The sequence below is a fragment of the Gaeumannomyces tritici genome (assembly GCF_000145635.1).
Source record: "Gaeumannomyces tritici R3-111a-1 unplaced genomic scaffold supercont2.16, whole genome shotgun sequence".
Classification (NCBI taxonomy): Eukaryota; Fungi; Ascomycota; class Sordariomycetes; order Magnaporthales; family Magnaporthaceae; genus Gaeumannomyces; species Gaeumannomyces tritici.
The window spans coordinates 43,160-55,311 of NW_008804560.1; the positions used below are offsets into that span (position 1 = coordinate 43,160).

Below are 12,152 nucleotides of genomic sequence, written 5' to 3' on the forward strand. Positions count from 1 at the left end.
TTGAGTATGGAATACAGAACAATTAATGCACGGAAGCCTGAACAGCCCACCCAAGCCACCCCGGCATTGCGATGACTTACAGGGGTGTGGTAGGCGGGTACCTCCGCAAGTTCCCCAGCCTCACAGCCCCATAACCTCAGGTACTGCACGTACTGGGAAGTCACTAGGTATCCATCAACACGGCCACATAGCATCAAATTTCTACCATATCTAAATCATAAATTAACAACATTAAACCCTGCTTTCTGTACCACCACATCTGTTCCATTCCATGCATTTATTTATATAACCACCGATTTGGTCAGCCCATCCAATCCCGCCCCCCGCACAGTCCTATTCCTCTTCGCCGTCCTCGCGCTCAGACCATCTCCTACACCGCCGTCTGCTCCCCCAGCCGACAATACCCGAGGGCTTTTAGAACCAGGGCTCCTATGAAAAATGACACTGCATTAGCTTCGATGTCCAGAGATGAAGGATGGGTGGTGGACATGACACTTACCTGCTGGCGGGCCTGGATCTCTTGACCGAAAGCGTCGCACTAGTCCCGTTGTTGAGGAAATTGACAAGCGCCTCCCGGATTAGGGCATTCGACGGCATGTCCTCCTGCTCCTGGGTCTGCGGCTCAACGACGGTGTCCCGAGCTATTATAACGGTCGCAGGCGCGCTGGTGCTGCAGTCCGAGCCAGAATCCGAGTCCGAGGCCCTTCCGAAGCTGGATTTGTAAAAGAGGCTGTCCTGAGGATTGCGGAGCTTTTCCAGCAGCTGCACTGCATGGAGCGGGACCACCGTCTCGGGAGACGGGGCCCTGCAGGAGCGGTCCCGTCGCCGTCCCAGCAGTTCGTCCGTGTGGTTAATGTATCTGCTAAGCGACGATAAGCTCCCATCCGCCTTCCCAGCGAGGATTGTAGACGCTTTGGTGTCCGACTGCTGGTGCTGGTGGTGGCCGTCCGCTTCTCCTCGGTCGTTATCGCTTTCAGAAACGCTGTTGCTGTCGAACAGGAGTTTGAGGGCCTCCTTGTGGCACTTTGCCGCCGTCTTTCGGTCGTTTGGGTCGAGGCAGAGCATCGATTCCAGAACGAACGACAACAAATCCTGTCGTTGGCCTTGGCGGTGACCCTGCCGGAGGGCCCGCTCCACCCTTTCGCGGATGCTTTCGCACCATTCCACTCCCGTGTTGTCTATTTCCTCCTGTTTGGGAAGTCCGCACAGGAGCCTGGCGAGAACAACACCCAGCGACCAAACATCCACAAGGGCCGTATAAGTGGGCCGCCGGTGCCGCGTGATGCTTTTTCCCTCGTAAACCTCGGGAGCCAGGTAGGCGTACGTGCCGATAAAGGTTTTGAGGGTGTCTCCCTCGCGCGAGATGCCAAAGTCTGCGAACTTGATGAAGAGATCGTCTGGACGGCGGCGCAGGATCAGGATGTTTCCGGGCTTGACGTCTCTGTGCACGATCTGGGGGTCTTGCGAGTGTAGGTAGGCTAGGGCGTCCGACGACTGCGCAAGGATCTGCTTGCATTCACGCTCGTCAAAGGATTTGCCGGCATGAAGGTGGTCGCTGATAGAGCCCTCAGGCATGTATTCGAGGTGAAGCCACGGCGACGGCGGCAGACACGAGTTTATCAACGAGACGATATGCTTCTGTGAACGAGAGGTCAGTGATTCGCCGCAGGGTGATAGAGATAGATGGGGCACTGACGTGGCTGATTCTTTTCATGATGACAATCTCCCTCTTCCACTGAGCATCATTGCCTGAGCCTTTCCTCGGCTCCTTGAGCGCATACTCCTCGCTGGTACTGACGTTCCAGACGTGGTAGACTACCCCAAAGCCACCCGTGCCGAGTTTCTTGTGTACCGTCACATGCCTGCTGGGGCCCGAGGTCGGCGTTCGCGCGCCCGACGGGGCTGCGGTATTAACCCGGCTTAAGGGACCGAGACGGCCAAGATCGAGGACCTGCTCGGCATCCGTCACACCCGCGCGAAATCTTTCCACTCTGTCCCGGTAGGATTTGGAGTCGACGTCGTGTCGAGGTATGGCGAGCCGGAACTGTAGGAATTTAGTCACCTTGACGACGATGGTGTTTACTTTCTGTAGAAAGTCGCTCCCGCCCACGATCCAGTCAAAGCTACGCCACCGGCCCCGTTCCATGTCGTCATAAATAACGCTGGTGCCATACTTGGACCCCAGGTCTCGGACGATAAGGCGATAGTTGGCATCGAAGTTGAGGGCGAAGTGGTAGGCGCTGACGCCTGGGAGATCGAGAACACGGAACTCGGCGTCGCTGTCCCGACCAACCCTCAGGCCATAGCGGGTCTTGGGGGTGCTGTCGAAGGTCACTCGTATACAGGCCTCGTAGTCCAGGTCGCCGTGCAATTGCCCCTCGTCGTCATCCTCTTCCACCGTCCGCTCTCGCTCATGTCTGGCGAAGATGTCCGCAGGTCCCGATTGCGACGTCTCGACAACCCGATGACGACGGCGTCTTGGACCCAGGTACAGCGGGCTCGCTGCACTCTCGTCGATGCTGCGCGCCGCCTCGAGATAACCCCGGGTACCCACGGCCGGGTAGATATACGCTACGACATCGTCGTCGTAGCCATGGTTGTTTTCGTGATTCCTGTCGTGATGGTGGTCCATTTTGATGAGAAGGAGGAATGAAAGTGTGATGAGGGTAAGCAACAAAGTATGGCTGGGAGGAGACGAGTGTCGAGTGTCGAGTCTCGCAGACTGCCGCCCTAATCCCTAAACAGGAGCCAACACTTGGGTTCACCAGCATGCAACATGGGTTTGCTGGGTGTCTGCCTGGTGTCTCTGGTGTCACTAACACCCCTGCCCTGGAATGACTGGCTGGCGTGTCACCCGGCCCTGACCCTGGCCCTGGCTGGCACTTGCTGATTTGTTCATGGAACATCGCGCCGCGACCTTACAGAACACAGTCGAGCGAGGTGGTCAACCCTATTGCGTGATGACTGCTGCTTACGACCCCGCTTTCGCCTTACCATGAATGCCTGACGGAACTATGGCGCCGCGAATGAGACCTCAGGGCGCGCATAACAATTTACTGGGCGTTGCCACGAGGGCGAGCCGGTATTTATGTTGCATGCACACACACATACACACACACTGGTTACGGCGGGCCAAAGGCTCACTGGCCGCCGTGTTTTGCGTACTGATGTTGTACCTGCGCCGCTGGCTACACATACCGGATAAAGCACGGACTGGCAGATCTGGGCAGTTGCCTCTCAAACGAGCCCGGATGCCGCGGCAGCAATGGAGAGAATGATGAAATGGGTCGAGAAGGTGTTAGCTGAGCGAACACAGCTTGGTCTGGACCTGATGGATAAAATTTGTACTATCCGTGCGGTCGTTAAGGCCCTAGGGTGCGGTGGACAAAACCAAGACACAGCTAGCAGCCGTTTTATTTGGGGGCATTTTGAACTCATCGTGTTGGGCTCGACCGACGGTGTGAAGCGCCGGCGGCTAACGCTCAGAGATCAGTACCCTCCAGGCCAAGAAGGAACTGCGGGGACCGGAGCCCGATCTTCCCTTGGTCGAGCACGTGAGCAGGAGGGGGATGACTGTTATCAGAGCGACGATCGCTCGAATGATTCCTTCAATCTGCCATCGATCCAACTGACCCTCGTGGATCTCAAAGAGAACCCACCGATCCGTCCCTGGATCGATGCCAAGCCTTGATGATCCGTTCCTGGTTGGCCACAACCCTTGTTCCTAATGATTGGCTGGCGTCGCGCCCCGCGTTCCGCCTGCAGCCCCTCGGGCCGCCCCACACGGTCAGTCCGTGATACTTAAAAAATGACCAGGATTTGTGGCGTCCGAGGGGCAATGCTCAGAACCTGAGAAAGCAAGGATGCGAGAAGTTGGCCGCGCACAACAGAGCGAAGCCAGACGGGGACGACGCGGGAGAGGAGGACGAAGGTCGGCAGGCGAAGCGATCTGTGCGAGATGCTTTCTTCCCCGCCCTGTTCGTTCTATGCACCGGCCAGTCGTTGTTTTGGAAACCCACCGGCCGGCAATCCAGGGGGTCTGCAGAGCTAAGGTGTGCCCCGCCGTCAGTCTGTATGATCACCCCTGCGGTGAGCGACCGAGAGGAAGATGCATCGTTTGTCGAATGAGATCCGCTGGGAGCCGCCGAAACTGAGGGCTGAGGGTTGGGTGGAGGGCACTGCGCAATCCTCCCTTTTCATCGCGGAAGTTCTATCCGCTGATTGGCGGATGGCCCGTCAACATCATCCAGGGCTAGCTGCTCGAATCGTACATCATCGTCTGTGTCGCTGCTACTCTAGGTGAAATCACGTGCGTATGTCCGACCGCTGGAGGTACGCTAGCTCAGTGCCCTAGCCATTGTCTCCAGATGCCACGATAGAACGGTGCAAACGATGGACCACGGACGGCACCTCCTTGTTTCGTGTCTGTAGATCCGTTTTTCTGCAGGCTGCCGCCACCCCCATGCATAATACGCCTATCTAGCCCTGCGCTTCATCGATGTCTTCCCAAGATTCGCCGACGTTCCATTCCAGGGCAGTGCCTACGCCCCATAGTCCAAGCAAGCCACGCGCGACGACCCACTCAAACGTTCTGCGGAACAAAACTTTTTGCGGCCCCAGAAATGCTCAACGGTCACCATAACGCACGTTTGAAGCAGGGCTACCGGGTGTCGGCGGACATCTGGTCGGCGGGCGTCATTATGCTCGGTTGTACCTATGGATATCCAGCCGCGGGCGGCATGCAGCAATGTATAAACCGTAACGTTTGGGTGCCGCTTACACAGTGTGGATCTGCAGGCTTGGTTCAAACGCCTCGTCTTCCGAGCTTCCCCACCCCGACCTCCCGATTTTTATTTATTTGAGGCCGCCCACTACAGAACTTCTGATTTCTTTGTTTCTAAGGCTGCCTACCTCAACCTCCTGATTTCTATTTTTCTGAGGCTGCCTACCTTCGACCTTCCGATTTCTGTTTTTCCGAGGCCACCCACTACTGAAATTCTGGTTTTTCAAGTTACCCCACCTCGATCTCCTGATTTCTGTTCTGCATTCACCAATGCCATGGAACAGCTCTTTGCCCAGATCCTTACAGCGATATGGACCCTGCAGGAGCCTTCCACTGAGGAGGTCCATTCCTTTCTCTCCCGGCTGGAAGGGGCTCTGAAAGCCCGCAGAATAGTTCACCATCAGGCATTACCCGACGAGGGCATTCATATTAAAAAGGCTGACCTAAATAACCTGGAGAAAATAGTGCGCTTCGTCTTTCACCAGCCTCCTGACACAATTGCTGAAGCAAAACAAAACAGCTTGAAAAAACTCGGTTGTAGAGACCTCATCGCTCTTGGTCTGACTCTCAAGATTAAAGATCTGAAAGATTGTGGCGGAAAGATGATCGACAATCTCGTTACGGCCGGCCCATACATCGGGGAAAGGTTGAATAAACGTATCTTCTCTACCCGAGACATTTACGAGCTCGTTGTTGGCCTCGAACTCGAACTTCAAAGCCGAGCCTACGCTGCATTCGTTGACGGTCAGTTGGCTTTGGTTCAGTCCAGGGAGCGGGAGCGGGAACGCCCAGCAGGCGCTGCGGCCATCAGAACCCACTGACAGAATAGACTACCGCCGCGCGAGTAAATCGAATCCGGCGGACGCAGAGCCACACCGGATTAAAAGGAGAAGAATTACAGCAGCGACAAATCTTGCTGGTCCGCCAGAGCTCGACTTTCAAGCACCTCCACCTGCCATCCTCATCGTCGACGCGCCTACAGATCCATGCAACAATGCCCAGAAAGGGCACGCCCTGCCGTCGGATACGGCGTCACCTCTGAGCAACCTCACGGTTCAGTTGGTGCCCCATCATTCTTCTACCGATGTCGAGCCCAACTCTCAAAATCAGTCCCGGACTGAATCGGCAACTTCATCCCCGAACAGGCTCACGGCTACCTTGACAACGCTTCCGAATCCTTGTCAAACACGGACAAGTCGGCCACCCGAACCACCGGCCTCCGCCCTCGTACCCCCCCATGGCCCAGTCATATTATCATGGACTTCGTCCCGCATTTTGGACACGGGAACACCAGACCGCCCTCGAACCACCGAGCAGTGGAATGGTCCCCCTTCGACCGCGCAGTTATCTGGCCTTTCCTCCGAAAACCTACAGAATCCAGTGCTTATTATGGGAGACGGCACCGCCTCCCAAGCTGCTCAACAACCAATTAATCCAATCACGGCTGCCTCTTTTGGTGCACGTAACCCTTTCCCCCTGCGCGATGACCAGGAATTTCCGCAGCTACCTGCTAACATTAAATCGGGTAGCCAGACCAGTCCAACCGGACCAATCTACGAATGGGATTTGGGCTTCGGCTTTATGGGATCTCCGTCTGTCGAAGAATTGGGAATGAATTTCGGCCTTTCTCATCAAGAAAGTTCTGTTCCCCATCGGCCCTATTGATCATGTAGTCTTTTCTGTTTTGTACCGAAGCGCCACTGCGGCAATTCCCCCATTTGTCACGTGGATGCCGTCGTTTTCATAGAGCTGGAGGATATCACCAGCCTGTAAAGTTATAGGCTGAAATTCGCGTCCGGGCGTGAGGGCTTTGGAGCCGGTGCTCATTTTCGGCTTGCTGAGAAGAATGGTGGGGTTTTTTCGCAAGTTTTCGATAGTGATTGCTCCTTCGATCTGGTTCCCATTAAGTTCCTCGGTTTGGCTGTTGTTGAGGTTTGGCTGGTCAGTAATTGCTGGCCCATGTTAGTAGTGTTATGAGCGTTGGCACCGGACCTTTGTGGCTCTTTTGGCGTCGCACAGTCGTCAATCAAAGCTTCCATTCCTCGTGGCACCCCAGTCTTTTGCGATGCCGCATTAGCCTGGGCTTCCAGTGGCTTCGGAAGCACAATGATCACCGCCATCTGATTCTCGCCCGTTATCAGGGCGTTTTCAACCCAAAGGCATTCCAGGCCGTAATCGAAGGAAACGCCCAGCCCTCTGGCTTTGGCTTGTTCAATAACAATGGTACCATACTTGACACTTCGTTAGGCACGGTTGGCAGCCGGGTATACCTGTCGACTTACATAGTTCCTGTTGTACAACAAGATAAGATCCTTCACTGATTGCAGTAGCGTTCGATGCGACTTCGGCAACCGCCAGAGGCCTCCCCTGCCTTCCACCGGTGTCATGTCCCCGGCGAAAAAGCGGACTCGACTAGCACTTTCCCGCATGTCCGGCAAATGCGCAACTTCGAAATGGGGATCCATGACAAACTGAAAAACAATATGGTCTTAGTCAGAGAAGTAGGAGACCAAACGGAGCTTTGATCGGGCCTGCTGAACTTGGCCATTGTCGGAGTCGGGATCGGGCAGCTGGCTGAAGTCGGACGACGAGCGGGGCACCGGGCCCGATAACGACGGCGCGCACGTGGTTCCACCCTCCCCGCCCCGCTGGGCGCCACCTTATCAGGTTTGATCAAACAGGTTGGCCCATTCCAAAATATGACGTCATTCACAAAATCACTGGTTGCTGGTGTTCAAAGGTAAAAGGCGTGTTCTAAACAGAACGATCGCCCTTTTACTTCCTGTAATTATAAATATTCTTTATAGTATGCCACCCAGAAAGTGATAAACTATAACTTCGTCTTCCCAAAATTCCGCCTGCTGTAAAATGGGAGCGCGTGATTCGTACTTCACTTTCTTGTAAGCAAGCGCTTTAAAACTGGGAAGGCCTGTATCATACCTTTATTTTTTGACCCCATTTTGAAAGCCCATATCTTTTACTTCAGCATTGTCCGGGGCCTGCATAAAGCTGAGATCGGTGTCGTTGCTAGGGGCAGGTAGGGGAGAAGGAGGCGGCGGAGGCGGCGGAGGCGGCGGAGGGGGCGGAGGAGGAGGCGGAGGGGGCGGAGGAACGGAACCAGATCCCAACCCACCCGTCATGTTATTGCGAGTCGCCATATATGCAGATGATACAAAGGGCTCAAGGCTGCCAGCTTGGATAACAGCCAGTGGAGGTGAGTAGACATGTCTCTCTTATTCCTCAACACCGATGTAGAACTAGCTAGGCCATTTATACATTTTCAGCCGAGGCGAACAAGACTCTTTTTACACGAAGGCTCCTCCTGTTTGCTCGTCCTAACGCCAACAAGTAGTCGGGGTACCATCTAACCCTGGCTCAGCTGCGCGTCAAAGGCAGGCAGGCAGGCAGTTGCTCAAAAGATATTTCGTGGGGGTCGGCTGTCTGCTTGTACGCCGGCGAGGCCTCGTTGGCGGCCTTGTTGAGGTTGCTGTTTGCATGGGTCTCTGCCGCAGGCTGTGATAATTGGCAGGCGTGGCAAGCAGGAAAGCTGCCCGTCGGAGTGGTGTGGGACAGGAGTGGGGCTCGGGTCTTGGCGTTTCCGTGGCGTCGGCTGGTTGCGACCATTCTTGACTATTTCCGACCGCTCTCGACCATTTCCGGCCACTTTCGACCCATTTCAAAAACTTTAGCTCAGTTTCCCCTGTTTTCGTGTAAACAAGTTCAATTCACTTTCTTCCCGTTCTCCATTGCACCTCGACTTAGTAGCAACGCCTCCTCAGCATTCACCCGGCCCAAACGACCAACAATGCCGCAAAAGCAAAAGGCCTCGATCAGCGACATGGTGGACAAACTTGTCGAGGTCTCGGTCGTGATGAAAAACCGCATGGGACTCAAGCCGGCGGAGAGCGATCGTGTCCGCGGTGCTTTCGAGCTCTTGGCCGCCGGCATGCCTCCCACCGACGCCAGAGGAAGGGCGAACAAATTAATCTATGTCGAGTTCCTTCAAAGGGTTCAACATCTTCTCGGATTGGAGGGCGTGGTTCTTTGCGCCGTTGGCCTTGGTGTTTCCGCCGTGGCTTCCATGGGGGACAAACGTCGCGTCGATCTGCCACACGAGCTAAACATCCGCTGGCAAGAAATTCCTCAAGACAGTCTCAAAGGTATCGCCGATGAGTTCTCGAAAAAATGTGAGTTGCATCTGGCCAATCGGCACTGTACCACTTGCGTTGACGGTTACGGACAGATTTTCCTTCCCCAACCGGCGAAGAACGCGCGGCGTCTCCTTGTCCAGCCGGGGGAAAAAGCCCGTCGCTGCCAGGCGAACATCGGGAAATGGAAGCGGTGTCTCAGTTTGCCGGCGACGCTTATGCGCTTACTTGGGATGACGTCAGACAAATTTTGGGCAGTGCCTGTGTGGGACAGCCATACTTCATCGATACCTTCTCGGACCATGTCAATTCCTTCGCAATTGTTCCTGTGTCTCAGGAACTCACAAACCATTTTGTCAGGCAGCGCCAGAAGCACATCTCGTATGTATCGCTTCCCCATAATTGACCGGCATCGCTTGCGGGTTACAAGCGGGACGCGGGGAGGAAATCCGTCAAGGATATAAGGCGACTCGTCCAATCCGAGCAGGAAGTGAGAGAAAGGGTCAATAGGAGTGGTTGAAGTACTGAAAGGAAGAAGCGTTGTGTGCCGTGTTTCACTCAAAACATTAGAATCCTGGCTCCTTTCAGGCCGAGCCGTTTGTCTCCATCTTCCCACCTTTTCCGGCGCGTACCGAGGAGCGACACCCCGCCTCCACTGTCTAGTAGCCGGTTCGGGGCGGGTCGCCTGCCTGCTCCACTCCTGCTGCTAAAGCGCCTCCGTGTGCGCGTAAATTTTCCGACTAGCGATCTGTACGTCCGTTTCGCAATCTGCTGCGATTTGGTCCAGCATCCGGATGCTGCCTTTAAGTATCAACCCGCGATGCGGGCTGCTGGCGAGCTCGTCGGCGGCCTGCTGGTAGTGCAGCGCGGGGACAAATAGCAGGCTGTCGAGGCACGAGTACGCGCTCGCAATGCCCCCGTCGCCCGGTATAGGATCCCCGAGCCTGGTTATGGAAGCGCGCATTGCGCTCCATCGCCCTGTTCGCCCTCGTCCGCTTCATCCGCCTCGAACGCCTGCTTAACCACTCTCGCGGGGGCTACTCAATACGACGCGTCCTTTAGTAGGGTGCTATAGTTGCCATAGCAGTTTTTTTTTTGAGTCGGCTGCGTGACGTTGGGTGTTGCCGGTCCAGGCTGTGTCGCATTTTTGAACGGCAGGATTAGCCTTAGTTATGCAATTTCGACACGTGACAGGATCGCATAAGCGCATACAAGGTCTCGGACTGCTCACGCCCAACATATTTCTGGTGGAATGCCCGCCTGCGAGCCCCGCAGTGCCGTAGTGTCGAATTTTCAGGCAGCGAAACTGCCCGCGTGATGACTTCGGTTTTCCGCCGTCTGTTTGTCCGCGAGGCGAAACATCGAGCGAACACAGACTCGCTGACTGCACATGTGCCTTTAGTAGGCACCCGGGCATTTGAACGTGGGTTTCTTTCCAGTGGTAACCGGCCCTCACGCTCGCAGCGCCGCCGTCCCGCATCCCACGAAGCTCCTACCCCACCAAAAACCGGCCATTTTTTCCTCCTCGCGGAGTGAACTGCCACCCTTACACTTTGTATTCCGCTGTGGCAATCACATCGGACCCGCCGAGATTGCCGCCATCTCCCTGGCGGATGGACGTCCCGAATCGGACGTCGAAGGCGCCGAGCAACAAGTCTCCATCATTCCAGTGTCGGTCGACCATACTCTCCCCCAGAACACTTTGGCTGAGCTCGGGTATCGCAACGCTTCGCAGTGGGTTATCGAAAACAAAGAGCAAGAGGCCCCAGGAACGGGGGGTAAGGCGCCGTCCGAGAACGGCAAGCACAGCCATCGACTACGTCCGAGAGCATGGAGAGCGAGTTGCAAAACACGTCGCGACCGGCCGCCGTTGTAGCTGCCCTGGAAAAGAAAAAGGTCGCAAGACAATCGGACGAGAAACTGCTGAAACGGTCCGACAAGGTATAAATGCGCCTACAACCCTTCAGCGCGAAGCCGCTAGCTAACATCCATAGTATGGCAAAATTACGTGGGTAGAACTACCCACGCAAAAAGAACACTTCCCTCCACAAGCAACCATAGCGCTCGTCGTCGACGTTCCCGAAAACAAAGGAGCAATCAAGGTTTACGAAAGGAAGAACGACGAATATGTAGGCATGGTGGGGAGTGCTTATGCCAACTCTATGGTCATCATCGAGTGGAACGAAGGATGGTGGTTCAGGGTGGTTGGATCTATCAGAGTGGGATATATCACCAACAAAGACGATAGATCTGAGGAAGGCCACGGCGGGCAGGTTGTGGAAGAGGAGGGCCACGGCGGGCAGGTTGCGGAAGAGGAAGGCCACAGCGGGAAACCCGAAGTTTAGAATCCCGCCTTGAGGAATGCGTTTGGAATGGCTTTGTTGATCGGACGGTTGGCGTCGTTGAAATATCCACAACTTCAAAATTTCCGCACTGGGTCAAAACGAGTACCGGTTAAAGGTAGAGTCGAGTCGCAGCCGCCACCGGGCTATTGCCAACGAGAGGACGCTGACCGGCCTGTAGTCTACCTTGGCATTGCCGTGGAGCGTTGTTTGCCGCCGCGCAGTGCCACATCGTGACCGTGACTTGCGACTGTAGAGGTACAGGAGAGATGGGGCCGAAACGAAGGCGGCTTCCGGAGGCGACGCTCTTCGACCCTTTTGCTGCAGCCTCCGTCTTCGGCGGGAAGCATGAGCCAGAGTTCCGTGCCGGCCCGTACAAGCCACCCTCCTCCGGGGCTGCTCGCCGGCGACGCCTGGTGTCTTATGTAAATGAACACAGAAAATATTATGCAGGTCGATGAGTCGCGCCCGGCGCGGTCGCGGCGGTTTGAGATATCGTCAGAAACCCAGCCGATCTTCGGGCGCTCCTGTGGCTGTGCATCCACCCAAGGACAACAACGGACTCGACGAGGCTTTCGGCCACCTGTTTGCGGTTGGTGGTCGCGCGGAGGGCGGCGCCTGACAAACAGGAAACGTACTCATTGCCTTCCGGTATGATCTTGGGCCACTCGTTGTGTTTGCCGAACGTACCGGACTCGTCGTTGTCGAAGTCGTCGTCGTAGCAGGGGTTCGAGTGGGTAATGTAAATTTATGCAGTGCACAAGTACAGATTAGCAAACGCACGACTTAACAATACGCAAGGAAGTGACGAAAACGTGGGCTACCGAACCATACGTGCCCCGTCGTGAAGCACGGTGCCGGGAATAGGCAGTGCGAGCG

The 12,152-nt window shown here is 55.5% G+C and overlaps 7 protein-coding genes across 7 annotated transcripts; 2 read left to right on the top strand and 5 right to left on the bottom strand.

Moving 5' to 3' along the window:
• Positions 1-180: 180 nt before the first annotated feature.
• GGTG_13550 (CAMK protein kinase) lies at positions 181-2,796 on the bottom strand. The gene is made up of 3 exons (XM_009231461.1): positions 1,697-2,796; positions 500-1,638; positions 181-429 (listed from the first exon to the last, which is right to left on the bottom strand). Exons 1-3 carry the CDS (start codon positions 2,630-2,632, stop codon positions 282-284), a joined length of 2,223 nt encoding a protein of 740 aa, XP_009229725.1. The 5' UTR covers positions 2,633-2,796; the 3' UTR covers positions 181-281.
• Positions 2,797-5,226: 2,430 nt separating this feature from the next.
• GGTG_13551 (hypothetical protein) lies at positions 5,227-5,771 on the bottom strand (the record flags this gene model as incomplete). The annotated part of the gene is made up of 2 exons (XM_009231462.1): positions 5,227-5,512; positions 5,764-5,771. 2 exons carry the CDS (start codon positions 5,769-5,771, stop codon positions 5,227-5,229), a joined length of 294 nt encoding a protein of 97 aa, XP_009229726.1.
• Positions 5,772-5,906: 135 nt separating this feature from the next.
• GGTG_13552 (hypothetical protein) lies at positions 5,907-7,248 on the bottom strand (the record flags this gene model as incomplete). Its single annotated transcript, XM_009231463.1, has 2 exons — positions 5,907-6,721; positions 7,066-7,248. The coding sequence occupies 2 exons, from the start codon at positions 7,246-7,248 to the stop codon at positions 6,449-6,451; spliced, it is 456 nt and encodes a 151-aa protein (XP_009229727.1). The 3' UTR covers positions 5,907-6,448.
• Positions 7,249-7,725: 477 nt separating this feature from the next.
• GGTG_13553 (hypothetical protein) lies at positions 7,726-7,941 on the bottom strand (the record flags this gene model as incomplete). Its single annotated transcript, XM_009231464.1, has 1 exon — positions 7,726-7,941. One exon carries the CDS (start codon positions 7,939-7,941, stop codon positions 7,726-7,728), a length of 216 nt encoding a protein of 71 aa, XP_009229728.1.
• Positions 7,942-8,158: 217 nt separating this feature from the next.
• GGTG_13554 (hypothetical protein) lies at positions 8,159-9,250 on the bottom strand (the record flags this gene model as incomplete). The annotated part of the gene is made up of 2 exons (XM_009231465.1): positions 9,223-9,250; positions 8,159-9,158 (listed from the first exon to the last, which is right to left on the bottom strand). Exon 2 carries the CDS (start codon positions 8,405-8,407, stop codon positions 8,159-8,161), a length of 249 nt encoding a protein of 82 aa, XP_009229729.1. The 5' UTR covers positions 8,408-9,158; positions 9,223-9,250.
• On the top strand, positions 8,461-9,555 carry GGTG_13555 (hypothetical protein). The gene is made up of 2 exons (XM_009231466.1): positions 8,461-8,970; positions 9,027-9,555. The coding sequence occupies exons 1-2, from the start codon at positions 8,589-8,591 to the stop codon at positions 9,335-9,337; spliced, it is 693 nt and encodes a 230-aa protein (XP_009229730.1). The 5' UTR covers positions 8,461-8,588; the 3' UTR covers positions 9,338-9,555.
• A 1,206-nt stretch (positions 9,556-10,761) lies between these two features.
• Positions 10,762-11,276, top strand: GGTG_13556 (hypothetical protein; the record flags this gene model as incomplete). The annotated part of the gene is made up of 2 exons (XM_009231467.1): positions 10,762-10,872; positions 10,926-11,276. 2 exons carry the CDS (start codon positions 10,762-10,764, stop codon positions 11,274-11,276), a joined length of 462 nt encoding a protein of 153 aa, XP_009229731.1.
• Positions 11,277-12,152: the final 876 nt, after the last annotated feature.